Genomic DNA, 13,605 nt, shown 5'->3' with positions numbered 1-13,605 from the left:
TCAATAAAATACTACTTCACACCCATTGGGATAATTAAAATTAAAAAGATAGCCAATCACAAAGGTTGGCAAAGACAAGGAGAAATTGGAATTCTCATACATTGCTGTCAGGATTGTAAAATGGTGAACCCACTTTGCAAAATAGTTTGGCAGTTCCTCAAAAAGTCATCACATGACCCAGCAATTTTATTTCAAGTATATGCCCAAGAGAAATGAAAACATTTGTTCACATGACAGCTTGTACATGAATGTTCATAGCAGCATTATACATAATAGCCCAAATCCACACAATGGATTATTATTCATCCATTAAACAGAATACATATTCCATGGATGAACCTTGAAAACATTATGCTAAGTAAAAGAAGCCACTCATAAAAAACCCACATTTTGTATAACTCAGTTTAAATAAAATTTCCAGAATAAGAAAATCCAAAGAGACAATAAATTAGTGGCAAATGTTGGGGAAAGGGAAATGAGGGGAAGTGGGTAATGTTATGGATTTCATTTTAGAGTGATGAAAATAAAATTAGATAGTGCTGATGATTGCACAACTATGTGAATATACTAAAAACCATTGAACTGTACACTTTAAAAGGTTGAATATTATGGTAGCTCAATAAAATTTTTATTTAAAAATGTAGAATTATACACATAAGTTCTTCGGTTAGGCAAAATAACAGAATAAAAGTGGAAAAATAAAATACTACATAAATATGAGTGCTTCTTCCTCAAAATAATAGAAGAAAAGTGGAAAAAGTAAAATACTAGAAAAATGTGAGTTCTTCTCTTCTTCCTCTTCCTCCCTCCCCCCTTCTTCCTTCTTCCTTACTCCTCCTCTTCCTCCTTGTCCTCTTCCTCCTTCTTTCTTCTTTCCTCCTCCTTCTTCTCCTCCTCCTTCTTCTCGTCCTTCTCCTCCTCCTCCTCCCCCCTCCTCCTCCTTCTTTCTTCTTTTTTCTTTTTTTGGAGACAGGATCTTCCTTTGTCACCCAGGCTGGAGTGCAGTGGTGCAAACGTGGCTCACTGCAGCCTCGACCTCCTGGGCTCAAGTCATTCTCCCCCCTCAGCTTCCCGAGTAGCTGGGACTGCAGGTGTGCACCACCACGCCCAGCTAATTTTTGTATTTTTGATAGAGACAGGGACTCACCACACCACACAGGCTAGTCTCGAACTCCTGAGCGCAAGCAATCCCCATCCCCTAAGTGCTGGGATTTTAGGCATGACCCCACCGTATCCAGCTTAAGTGTATCTTAATTTTCCACACCATCACATTATTAAATGGCAAAACAAACTGGGGATAAATAATTGTAAAAGTCTATGACATGTGGGCTCATATCATTATTACATAAAGAATATTTTGGATAAATAAGCAAAAGATAAACAAGCCAGTAAAAACATCATCAAAGACAGGCTGTGAACCACACACTCCTTTACAAATACATACAATTGCCCAATATTCTAATTAGCAAAGAGGCACAAATTAAAATAATGGCATTATGTTTGTGCCTCTCAAGTAATGCAAAACATTTTAAATGCCTAGTTTGTCAAGACATGAAGAAATGAATGACCTTGCCCTCTGCTAGTGGCATTGATAAGTACCAGTTTCTCAGCAGGTACTTGGTAACATATACCCAAAGCTGTACGAATGTGCATATTTATCAACCCAGCAATTTTACAATAATCTAAATCAGAGAAATGTTTGAACCTTGTTAAAAAGGATTGATCATCTACCTCCTATTTAATATCACGAAAAACTAGTAACAATGGCAAAATAAGTATTGGTGTAGCCCTATGAAATGATATTCATGGGCCTTAAAACAATAATGTCTATGTACATTTAATTATATTAAATTACAGTCAGGATATACCGTTAGATGTGAGAAGCTGGCTGCAGAATGAAGTCGACAGTGTGTATCCGTGTGGTAACCCACAAAGTCTAGGAATATAAAATTCCAGGGCTTGACAGCCACATAATGCCTGGATCCTTTCTGCCTAGAATGGAGGTGGCTAGAAACTTCTCTGGCTGGAGGACAGAAGGCAGAGTGTAAAGTTTTGCCTCAAGCCTTGTGTCAGGGATAAAGACCCTTACCCTTCACACTGGCCTCATGGACAAGACAAGTTCTTGCTTTCCCCACAGAGTACCTGAGATCTGAGGATACTTTATACTCTGATAGTCACTTCCGGCTACCCTAATTCTGCTAGAGTAAAAACAACTAGTAGCTTCCACCTAACCAGATGATGCATAAAATAATTGCTACAAAATATTTAATTCCATGTTTTGGTTAATAAGAAAGAAGGAGGTAAAGAAACTTGAAGTGAAACAACTGGAAGGGACCAAGATGGAGCAGGCGGAGTTCCTCATACACAGGAGACAGCAAGGCTGAAATTCTACCCAGAAGATCAGCAGCCCTGGCCAGGCACGGTGTCTCACGCCTCTAATCCCAGCACTTTGGGAGGCCGAGGCGGGTGGATCATGAGGTCAAGAGATCGAGACCATCCTGGCTAACATGGTGAAACCCCACCTCTACTAAAAATACAAAAAATTAGCTGGGTGTGGTGGCACACACTTGTAGTCCCAGCTACTCAGGAGGCTGAGGCAGGAGAATCGCTTGAACCCGGGAGGCAGAGGTTGCAGTGAGCCGAGATCGTGTCACTGCACTGCACTCCAGTCTGGGCGACAGAGCGAGACACCATCTCAAAAAAAAAAAAATAATAATAAAGATCAGCAGTCCCACTATCACCTTCCTCTAGGACAAGGCCACCTGTGGAAATGACAGGTGTCAAATAATCCCCAAAGGAATTGCTAAGGATGGAGACGTCCCATGGAAACAAAGCGCATCTTGCCTAACCCTCTCCCGAGGACATGGATATATTGAGATAGTAAATGTTTTGAAGGCTATGCAACTCTGCAAACAACCAAGCATGCACAGAACACAGGCTGTCTGGTGACAACTCCTAGATAAGCACCAATATAGCACCTCAGCCACAGATGGCATGCCACACGATGAATTCTAAAAGTCTATTTTAACCCACGATAGCCAACATATTCTGATTTGTGCATGCAATCAATGTAAAAATTATTGAGACATTTTAGGTGCGACTGGCTGGGGCTGGCATTGCGGGCAGTAAAATAATTTCCCAAGACAGTCCTAGGTAAAGAAAGACAGATTTATTAGAGATGATATGAAGATAGGTTGCAAGGATGCAACAGGCAGCATAGAAGAGAAGGGGCCATTTGCAAAGAGGCAGAGGTTGGAGGGGATTTTATAGGGTCGTGCTGGAGGCGGCTACGTGCACGTAAGGTGTGCAGATAAGGTCGTGTTGCTGGGACTATGTGCAGACTGAGGTCTTTTGGAACAGAATGTCATGCCAGTGGGTTGTTTGCAGTTAGCCGTCTCTCAGAACAATTGTTCTCCCCCAACCAGGGGCCCCTTCCTTGTTGTTGGTTACTTATCTTATTAGGACTCCACATGAGACCTTTTAAATGATTTTTGTTTTTTGTAATGAGTTCCAGAAATCCAGTTCGTACTTTCCACTGATGGCACATCTCAATTTGCGAGTTGAATGTTATCAGATGTACTTGCCCCGTATTTAGATTTTCTTTTTTTCTTTTTTTTGAGACAGAGTCTCGCACTGTCACCCAGGCTGGAGTGCAGTGGCGCCATCTCGGCTCACTGCAAGCTCCGCCTCCCAGGTTCACGCCATTCTCCTGCCTTGGCCTCCTGAGTAGCTGGGATACAGGTTCGTGCCACCACAGCCACCTGTATTAATATTATGGCTAATATTTTGTATTTTTAGTAAAGATGGGGTTTCACTGTGTTAGCCAGGGTGGTCTCAGTCTCCTGACCTCATGATCTGCCCGCCTCTGCCTCCCAAAGTGCTGGGATTACAGGTGTGAGCCACTGCGCCTGGCCATATTTAGATTTTCTACGGTTCACAGCTGTAAAGTAAGATTCACATGTCCAGGTTGTTCCAAGCATACTTCAAAGCTTTCCACTTCAAGAGTCATGTCAGATGAATAATGAGAATTCCTTTGGGATCTAACAACAAAGGGGTCATTGTGGCCTTAGCAACAGAAGCAGCCATAGGACGGTGAAGGAAAACAGAAGTTTGGGGTGGCCTGAGGAGTTAGCTGGAGGTGAGGAGATAGGAGACGTAGATGTAGATGATCTTTTCTCAGTGGTTCATAGCTAAGGGGACGGGATAGAGAGTAGTGGTGAAGGAGGGGCTCCCAGGAAGTTTAGGAGAGGAGTGTCTGTGTAGCTAGGAGAAACTTGAACATGTTTAAATGCCGAAGAAGGGATTCAGTAGAAAAACAGAAGTTAAAGATATGGGGGCACCTGTAATCCCAGCACTTTGAGAGGTTGAGGTGGGCAGATCATGAGGTCAGGAGTTCGAGGCCACTCTGGCCAACATGGCGAAACCCCATCTCTACTAAAAATACCAAAAAATTAGCTGGACACAGAGGTGTGTGCCTGTAATCCCAGCTGCTTGGGAGGCTGAGACAAGAGAATTGCTTGAACCCGGGCAGCAGAGGCTGCAGTGAGCCCAGATCGTCCCACTGTACTCCAGCCTGGGCTATAGAGCGGGACTCCAAATCAAAAAAAAAAAAAAAAAGATGATACAAAGATTACATTGCAATATTGGAAGCATAAAATTAACAAAAAGGAAGAAGGAATGAGGCTCAGATCACTCTTGGTGGATGAAGGAAATATATTTATTTATTTATGAGACAGCGTCTTGCTCTGTTACCAAGGCTAGAGTGCAGTGGCCTGATTGCTGCTCACTGCAGCCTTGACCTCCTGGGCTCAAGCTATCCTCTTCGCTCGGCCTCCCTCACTCAGCTGGGACCTCAGATGTGTATCATCTCCCCCAGCTAACTTTTTAATTTTTAGTAGAGATGGGGGTCTCCCTACGTTGCCCTGACTGGTCTCAAACTCCTGTGTTCAAGTGGCCCTCCAGCCTCAACCTACCAAAGTGCTGGGATTAGATGTGTGAGCCACCATGCCTGGCAGGAAATCTCTTTAAATACAATTAAAGGAAATTTGGAAACATTCAATGCTTATCAGGGATATTTGCAGATTTGGCAACTAACGTCTTTGGGAACCATCAGGTAAGTTAAGGAGAATTAAATATCTATGAGGAAAAAAGAAAGCTGGAGAAAATTTTGCAACAAGTTTTGGGGAAAATCAAGGAGTAAACATGACAATGCATACACAGAAAATAAAGTTTCTACGCATGATGGATTCTTCCCAGTTGATGGAGAATATTTTGTATTTATAGTGGCACTAAGACATCATGTCATGTGATTCTTTTTTCAGCAGTGATCACATGACAGCGGTAGCCATGGCATTACAGATAATAGGGACGTTCCAAGTTTGAAGTTTTACAAGGCAGATGTGATAAGCGGTAAGGAATTTTTGATTAATCTAAGTGAAACTTTTTTTTTCTTTTTTTAGACAGGGTCTCATTCTGTTGCTCAGGCTGGAGTGCAATGACGTGATCTCTGCTCACTGCAACCTCCACGTCCTGGGTTCAAGCAATTCTCCCACCTCAGCCTCCCGAGTAGCTGGGACTACAGCTGTGGGCCACCACACCCAGCTAATTTTTTTTTCTTTTTTTGGTAGGGATGGGGTTTCACCATGTTGGCCAGGCTGGTCTTGAACTCCTGGCCTCAAGTGATCCACCCACCTCGGCCTCCCAAAATGCTGAGATTACAGGCGTGGAGCCACCATGCCTGGCCTCTAAGGGAAATATTGAGGTCGCAGACTGCAGAATCCAAGAGTGCTAGGAATCAGAGGAGAGAGAGGAAGGTGAAGATATGGAGGTCTGGAGTAATTCAAATACCCAAATCATAGATACCTGTTCCTCAAGGTATGTTCATCAAGAACAGGTATCTATGGTATGGGCATTTGAATTAAGAAACCCGGAAATCAGAAATTTAGAGTGGGTGAATAAGTTTTCCGATTGATTGATTGATTGATTGACTGATTTTGAGACAGTCTCACTCTGTCGCCCAGACTAGAGTGCAGTGGTGCGATCTCGGCCCACTGCAACCTCCAGCTCCTGGGTTCAAGCTATTCTCCTGCCTCAGCTTCCCGAGTAGCTGGGATTACAGGTGCCCGCTACCACGCCCAGCTAATTTTTGTATATTTTTGTAGAGATGGGGTTTTGCCATGTTGGCCAGGCTGGTCTTGGACTCCTGACCTCAAGCGATTCGCCTGCCTTGGCCTCCCAAAGTGCTGGGATTACAGGTGTAAGCCACCGTGCCGGGCCTGAATTATTTAATTTTGAGCATGGCTGTTTGGGTTGCTGAAAATGTCTGGGGTACGGGATTAAGGCTTGAGGAGCAGAGCCATTGATAATTTCATTATTGACTTACAAGCTGCAGGAACTGTGCAAACCAAGAGGTCAATGTGTTAACCAGATGAGTAGTCAAGTAATGCATAAGAATGGCAGGATTTGGGCTGGGCATGGTGGCCCATGCCTGTAATCCCAGCACTCTGGGAGGTCGAGGTGGGTGGATAACTTGAGTTCAGGAGTTCCAGACCAGCCTGGACAACATGGTGAAACATCGTCTCTACAAAAACTACAATTAGCCAGGCATGGTGATGCACGCCTGTAGTCCCAGCTACTCGGGAGGTTCAGGCGGGTGGATCACTTGAGCCTGGGGAGGTAAAGGCTGCAGTGAGCTGTGATTGCACCACTGCACTCCAGCCCGAGTGACGGAGTGGGACAAAAAAAAAAAAGCAAGATTTGAGATTTAGGAAAACATTGTCATATGTGTCATGAGAGGGAGTATCAGGACTTGAGCATTTAAGAGTGGCAAGGGCAGAAAGAGAATAAAATAGTATTCAAACAAGGAGGGGGTTTGCAGATGATGAAGGAGAGTTTTGACCTTGAACTTTCTGTGCTTGACTCAAATCTGCCTGATGATGTCCCAGGAAGCAGGTCAGACCTATCCCCAGAGGGAGAGAGGAAGGATGAAAGTCCAAAACAGCTGAGATCCTTGTCCAGAGAAGGCAGGCTTCATTGATCAATTTGACCCCATTTCATGATTTATTTTAATAGTGTAAGAGGAAAAGAAGTGTGATGGCCAAGAGTTCACAGAGGAAGCAACGTGACTGTGTAAACCAATGCAAATCAAAGCCTGGCTTGAGCACCTCAATCCCTCTGAGAATGTCCAGTTACACATTCAAGAGGCCAGTTACGAGAATTACACCCCATCCTGGCAATGAGGTCAGATACCATCAATGGGAGGAGAGCTTGGAGAAGCCTCAGCAGGTCTGCTGGCAGAGGAGACTGCAAGGACTCCAGGCTTACAGCAGTGCAGGAGAACTTTTAAGTACTTTGGATCTTGCCAATACCTTGCAAAAACTTGTCTCTAGTTACACAGGTGGATCTCTGCTGGGGGATCTTGGCAGTGGTCTGGAGCACTCCTGCCCCTTGCCCCACCTTGCCTGCTCTTCAGATGCGGTGGAGATAATTCCCAGAGAGGGAGTGGGTATGTCGCAGCTCCTCTGCAAACAATTTCTGGTCACTGAGGAAGATATCAGGAAACAGGAAAGGAAAGTGAAGACAGTCAGAGAGAGACTCGCAATAGCACTGATTGCGGACAGGCTCGCTAATGAGGCAGAGAAAGTGAGAGACCAAGAAGGCTGTCCTGAAAAACGCTATGGAAAAAAGGGAAGATAGTGCAGATGAAATAAAGAGTAATCCTTTATTAACATGTCTTTGCAGTGTCCACAATGAGGTTTTTTTTGCTTTAAGCTCTTGAAACTTTAAAATATGACAATACTTAAACAAAAAAATTAGGCTGGGTGAGCACCTAAGAGCACCTAAGTAAGCTCGCTCAGAACAGGGCGCGGTGGCTCATGCCTGTGATCTCAGCACTTTGGGAGGCTGAGGCGGGTGATCACTTGTGTCCAGGAGTTCAAGACCAGCCTGGCCAACATGGTGAAACCCCGCCTCTACTAAAAATACAAAAATTAGCTGGGCGTGGTGGCAGGCACCTATAATGCCAGCTACTTGGGAGGCTGAGGCAGGAGAATCACTTGAACCCGGAGGCAGAGGCTGCAGTGAGCCGAGATTGCACCACTCCACTCCAGCCTGGGTGACAGATTGAGACTCTGTTTCAAAAACAAAACAAAACAAAAAATTACACTCCTTTGTGTGACACAAGGGAATAAAGACAATAATTTCTTTTTGAGGTGAGAGATTGGGTTTCAGGTGGGCAGGGAAAGGAGATTTTTTCTTTTTCATGTTATACTTTCATTTTTATTTACTATGTATGTATGTATGTATGTATGTAGTCCAGGCTGGAGTGCGGTGGTGCCATCATAACTCACTGCAGGCCAGGTGCGGTGCCTCATGCCTGTAATCCCAGCACTTTGGGAGGCCGAGGTGGGCAGATTGCTTGAGATCAGGAGTTTAAGACCAACCTGGCCAACATAGTGAAACTCTGTCTCTACAAAAAATAAAAAGCTTAGCTGGGTGTGGTGATGTACACCTGTAGTCCCAGCTATTCGGGAGACTGAGGCAGGGGAATCGTTTGAACTCAGGAGGCAGAGGTTGCAGTGAGCTGAGATTGTGCCACTGCACTCCAGCCTGGGCAACAGAGCAAGACTCTGTCTCAAAAAACAAAACAAAACAAAACAAAACAAAACAAAAAACAACAACAAAAAACCCCAAAAAACAAAACAAACAAAAAACCCCAAAACAAACAAACCAAAAAACCCAAACAAACAAACAAACAAACAAAACCTCACTGCAGTCTTGAACTCTTGGGCTCAGGTGATCCTCCAGCCTCAGCCTCCTGAGTAGCTGGGACTACAGGCACATGCCATTACGTCCGGCTAATTTTTTCTGTTTTTTGCAGAGACAAGGTCTCACTCTGTTGCCCAGGCTGGTCTCAAACTCCTAGACTCAAGCAGTCCTCCCACCTCAGCCTCCCAAAATGCTGGGATTACAAGTGTGGACCACCATGCCTGGCCAGTATTCTATCATTTTTAACACATCAATCTCAGAAACTGGTAAATCCATCAAACAAAAGCAAATTAATGATAAAGAGGACTGGGATAATTCAGTAAGCTTGATCAGGCAAGTAGACAAATAGACTTTAACTCTTATTCCCAACAAGCAGAATGACGGTGCATTGTTAGATTCATAACACTGAAAAGTCTCTCTCTCTCTTTTCTGTTTTTGAGATAGGGGTCTTACTCTGTTGCCCAGGCTGGAGTGCAGTGGTGTGATCTTGGCTCACTGCAACCTCTGCCTCCTGGGTTCAAGTGATCCTCATGCCTCAGCCTCCCAAGTGGCTGGGATTACGGGTGCCCACCACCACACCCAGCTAATTTTTGTATTTTTAGTAGAGATGAGGTTTCATCATGTTGGTCAGGTTGATCTTGAACTCCTGACCTCGAGTGATTGGCCCGCCTCAGCCTCCCAAAGTGCTGGGATTACATGCGTGAGCCACCACGCTCGGCCTGAAAAGTTTCTCTTGATATTATTATCCCTCAAATTGTGTCAACTTTCCTGATTCAAATTTCAAACATATATAGACCTGGAGAATCAGGGAAAGTCTGGTATTTCATTAAATGCAACTCTGAATTAACGGGCAATCAAGAACAGAAAAATAACTAGAGTTAGATAGCTTATTTGAGAATGTAGATATAAAAAACTCTTTCCTGAAATATTATTTTGGAATTCACTGGGATATTTCAGAAAAATAATAATCAATTCTGATTGGGTAGGCTTTATCCTGTGATGAGGACAAAGCACTGAATAATTTTATAACCTTGATTACTGCCTACTGACTTTAAGATAAATGAATTAAGTCAGACACAGATAGAAAATACTGCATTGACCTCACTTCTGTGTGGAATCTAAAAAAAGTCATATAGACTGGATGTAGGCTATTGGTATTTTTTTTCAAGCAAACAAAGCATTAAAATACATTCTAAGGCTGGACGCAGTGGCTCACACCTGTAATCCCAGCACTTTGGGAGGCTAAGGTGGGTAGGTCACCTGAGGTCAGTCATTCAAGACTAGTCTGGTCAACATGGCGAAACCCCGTCTCTACTAAAAATACAAAAATTAGCTGGGTATGGTGGCATGCACCCATAATCCCAGCTACTCGGGAGGCTGAGGCAGGAGAATCGCTTGAACCTGGGAGGCGGTGGTTGCAGTGAGCTGAGATCGTGCCGTTGCACTCCAGCCTGGGCAACAGAGTGAGACTCCATCTCAAAAAACAGAAGAAAACAAAACCAAAAAAATTCCCACATTCTAGGACTCACATGATTACCACGTGGAAGCACAGAGCAGAAAAGATGAAATTTTAAAATAACAAATTTTTAGGGAAGCTATAAATAATATAGATATTGCACTCTATTTTTTTTTTTTTAGAGATGGGTTCTCACTCTGTTGCCCAGGCTTGGAGTGCAGTGGTGCGATCATACTGCAGCCTCAACCTCCTGGGCTCAAGAGATCTTCCTGCCTCAGCCTCCCTAGTAGCTGGGACTATAGGTGCGTGTCACCACATCCAGCTATTTTTTTCTTTTAGTAGAGATGGGGGTCTCATTATGTTGCCAAGTCTGGTCTCTAACTCCTGGCCTCAAGTGATCCTCCTACCGTGGTCTCCCAACATGCTGGGATTACAGGTTTGAGCCACTGTGCCCAGCCCATAGAACCATTTCTGACCCGTTTATGTCTTCTTGGTCTACTTCCCATTGTAGAGGACCCGTGAGATGGATAATATGCCACCCAGGGAACACTAATCTGGAAATTCTGGTGCGTTTGAGTTTCAGAGAATGAAATAGCGGAAGAGAAACTTGCAACTGCCAGGGTTTCTTGGGGGCAGGGGCATGGGAATATAAAGGAACAGGATGGGTGTGATAGCTGGTATAGGAGTCAAGGGTGGGCATGTACTGAGTGACAAAGGAGGGAGACCTTACACTGAAGTGGAATGTTGATTTTCTGCCATGGCAATTTTTTTTCTTTTTTCGAGATGGAGTCTTGCTCTGTCGCCCAGGCTGGAGTGCAATGGTGTGATCTTAGCTCACTGCAACCTCCACCTTTCAGGTTCAAGGGATTCTCCTGCCTCAGCCTCCTGAGTAGCTGGGATTACAGGCACCCACCACCACACCCATCTAATTTATTTTGTATTTTCAGTAGAGTTGGATTTCATTATGTTGGTCAGGCTGGTCTTGAACTCCTGACCTCAGGTGATCTGCCTGTCTTGGCCTCCCAAAGTGCTGGGATTATAGGTGTGAGCCACCGTGTCCGGCCTCCATGATGGCAATTTCTATATCAGTGAAACAGGAGGATTCCCTGAGCTCCCTTGCAGGACATGCGACATGGGTGTGGCTCATCTGTTTGGCTGCTGGGTGAGCTCAAACCCCTTATGGGATGGGGAGCACACAGACAGGCAGGTGCAGGAGCCGGGGCCACTGTCCCTGGGCTCTGGTCCCATGGCAGCGTCCAGGGGTGGGAGACTGTGACTCCCAAAGCCCAAGTGGGTGTGTGTTACAGTGTGCTCCTTAGCCTTGCTGTCTGTGGATGGCTTAAGTGTTAGCCAGCTCAGTGCTCTCTTGGTACCCATGTCCTTTGTCCAGCATCCAGGAAGAATCAGGTCACACAGACTTGAAGGATGAATGCCAGGGTTTTACTGAATGGGGGAGGTGGTTCTCAGTGGGGTGGATGCGGAGCTGGAAGGGGGATGGAGTGGGAAGATGATCTTCCCCTGGAGTTTGGCCATCCAGTGGCTGGTCTCCTCTCTGATTGTCCCCAGCTGAACTCCTCTCAGCATTCAGATGCTCCTTCTCTCTGCTGTGTCATTCTGCCATTCTTCTGCTTGTGGAGCCTGGGGTTTGGGGCTTATATGGGTACAGGATAGGGGAGCACGGTGGGCCAAAAGGTGACTTTGGGGCATGAAAACAGGATTGTCGGTTCCCATTTAGGGCCACGGGTCTCCAGGCTTGAGGGTGGGGCCTTTGCTGGGGAACCTCCCTCTTCTACCCAGTATTTCCCTGTCTCCTGTCCATATCATCAGTAATGTAGTTTGGATATGTGTCTCCACCAAATCTGATGTTGAATTGTAATCCCCAGTGTTGGAGGTGGAGCCTGGTAGGCGGTGCTTGGGTCATAGAGGCAGATTCTTCATGGTTTGATGCTGCCTTTGCAACAGGGAGTCTGTACTTGTGAGATCTGGTTAAGTGTGTGGCACCTTTGCTCCCCCCCAAGTCTCTCTTGCTCCTGCTCTGACCATGTGACATGCTGCCCCTCCCTTGGCCTTCACCATGATTGGAAGCTTCCTGAGACCTCCCCAGAAGCTGATCAGATGCTGGCATCATGCTTCCTGTACAGCCTGCAGAACTGTGGGCCAATTAAACCTCTTTTCTTTAAAAATTACCCAGTCTCAGGTACTTCTTTTTTCTTTATTTCTTTTTTTTTTTTTGAGACAGGATCTCACTCTGTCATTCAGGGTGGAGTGCAGTGGTGCAATCACAGTTCACTGCAGCCTCGACCTCCCAGGCTCAGGTGATACTCCCACCTCTGCCTCCCGGGTAGCTGGGTCTAAAGGCACGCACCACCATGCCTGGCTATTTTTAAAAATCTTTTGTAGAGACAGCATTTTGCCATGTTTCCCAGGCTGGTCTCAAACTCCTGGGCTCAAGCAACCTGCCTGCCTAGGCCTCCCATAGTGCTAGGATTACAGGTGTGAGCCACCGAGCCTGGCCAGGTATTTTTTTTTCTCTTTTTCTTTCTTTGAGACAAAGTCTCACTCTGTCACTCAGGCTGGAGTGCAGTGGCATGATCTTGGCTCACTGCAACCTCTGCTTCCTGGGTTAAAGTGATTCTCGTGTCTCAGACTCCCGAGTAGCTGGCATTACAGGCATGCACCACCATGCCTGGCTAATTATTGTATTTTTAGTAGAGACAGGGTTTCACCAAGTTGGCCAGGCTGGTCTTGAACTCCTGACCTCAAGTGATCCACCCGCCTTGGCCTCCCAAAGTGCTGGGATTACAGGTGTGAGCCACCGCGCCCGGCCAGGTATTTCTTTATTGCAGTGCAAGAACAGCCTAATACAATCATTTTCACCAATTCTGGTGTTCCCAATGGATGACATGGTGCGAAACCACAACACACAACTGAGAGTTGCCTTTGGGACTTCACGAAGGGGGAAGACTGTTCTCTTAGTCCACCATGAACCAGTCAGGGGTCACGTCAAGGAAGGCTCAGAGACTGTGTCCGACCAATATGGTTTATTTCTGTCCCAGCCAAGCTTCTTTGGACCCTGGCTGGAGGAAAGGGACCCCAGGCACCGGCGAGTTCCAGTCATTGCAGATCCTCCAGGTCTAGGTGTGACTGGTAGTAGCCTGGGCACTGTCGCTGGACGTTGTATTCTCCTTCCTTCTTCTGCCGGCGGGTGGTCACCTACGAGGGTGAGGAGGAGGCGTGAGAATGGACTGGTCAGCCGTCCAGGGAGGGGAGACCACAGGAGTGAGAATATGGCCAAAGCCAGAGGTCTTATGCTTTCTCTGTCTCCCTTCATTGTTTCATTTAATTTCTCCCTCAGTTCTTTTCCTCTTTTCACCACTTTCTTT

At 45.6% G+C, this 13,605-nt stretch overlaps 2 protein-coding genes across 2 annotated transcripts in view; one reads left to right on the top strand and one right to left on the bottom strand.

Moving 5' to 3' along the window:
- The first annotated feature begins 7,075 nt into the window (after positions 1-7,075).
- MBD3L1 (methyl-CpG binding domain protein 3 like 1) lies at positions 7,076-7,727 on the top strand. Its single transcript, XM_030821877.1, has one exon. The coding sequence runs from the start codon at positions 7,093-7,095 to the stop codon at positions 7,693-7,695; it is 603 nt and encodes a 200-aa protein (XP_030677737.1). The 5' UTR covers positions 7,076-7,092; the 3' UTR covers positions 7,696-7,727.
- Positions 7,728-13,336: 5,609 nt separating this feature from the next.
- MUC16 (mucin 16, cell surface associated) overlaps positions 13,337-13,605 on the bottom strand; it is a 132,472-nt gene continuing 132,203 nt past the window's right edge. Inside the window, exon 75 of the mRNA XM_030821778.1 lies at positions 13,337-13,435. Within this exon, the coding sequence (XP_030677638.1) occupies positions 13,337-13,435 (99 nt within the window). The remainder of the gene's footprint in view (positions 13,436-13,605) is intronic.

Source organism: Nomascus leucogenys, chromosome 10, assembly GCF_006542625.1.
Source record: "Nomascus leucogenys isolate Asia chromosome 10, Asia_NLE_v1, whole genome shotgun sequence".
NCBI classification, from domain to species: Eukaryota; Metazoa; Chordata; class Mammalia; order Primates; family Hylobatidae; genus Nomascus; species Nomascus leucogenys.
Note: the sequence above shows the minus strand (reverse complement) of the source record. Positions and strands in the feature narration are given on the sequence as shown.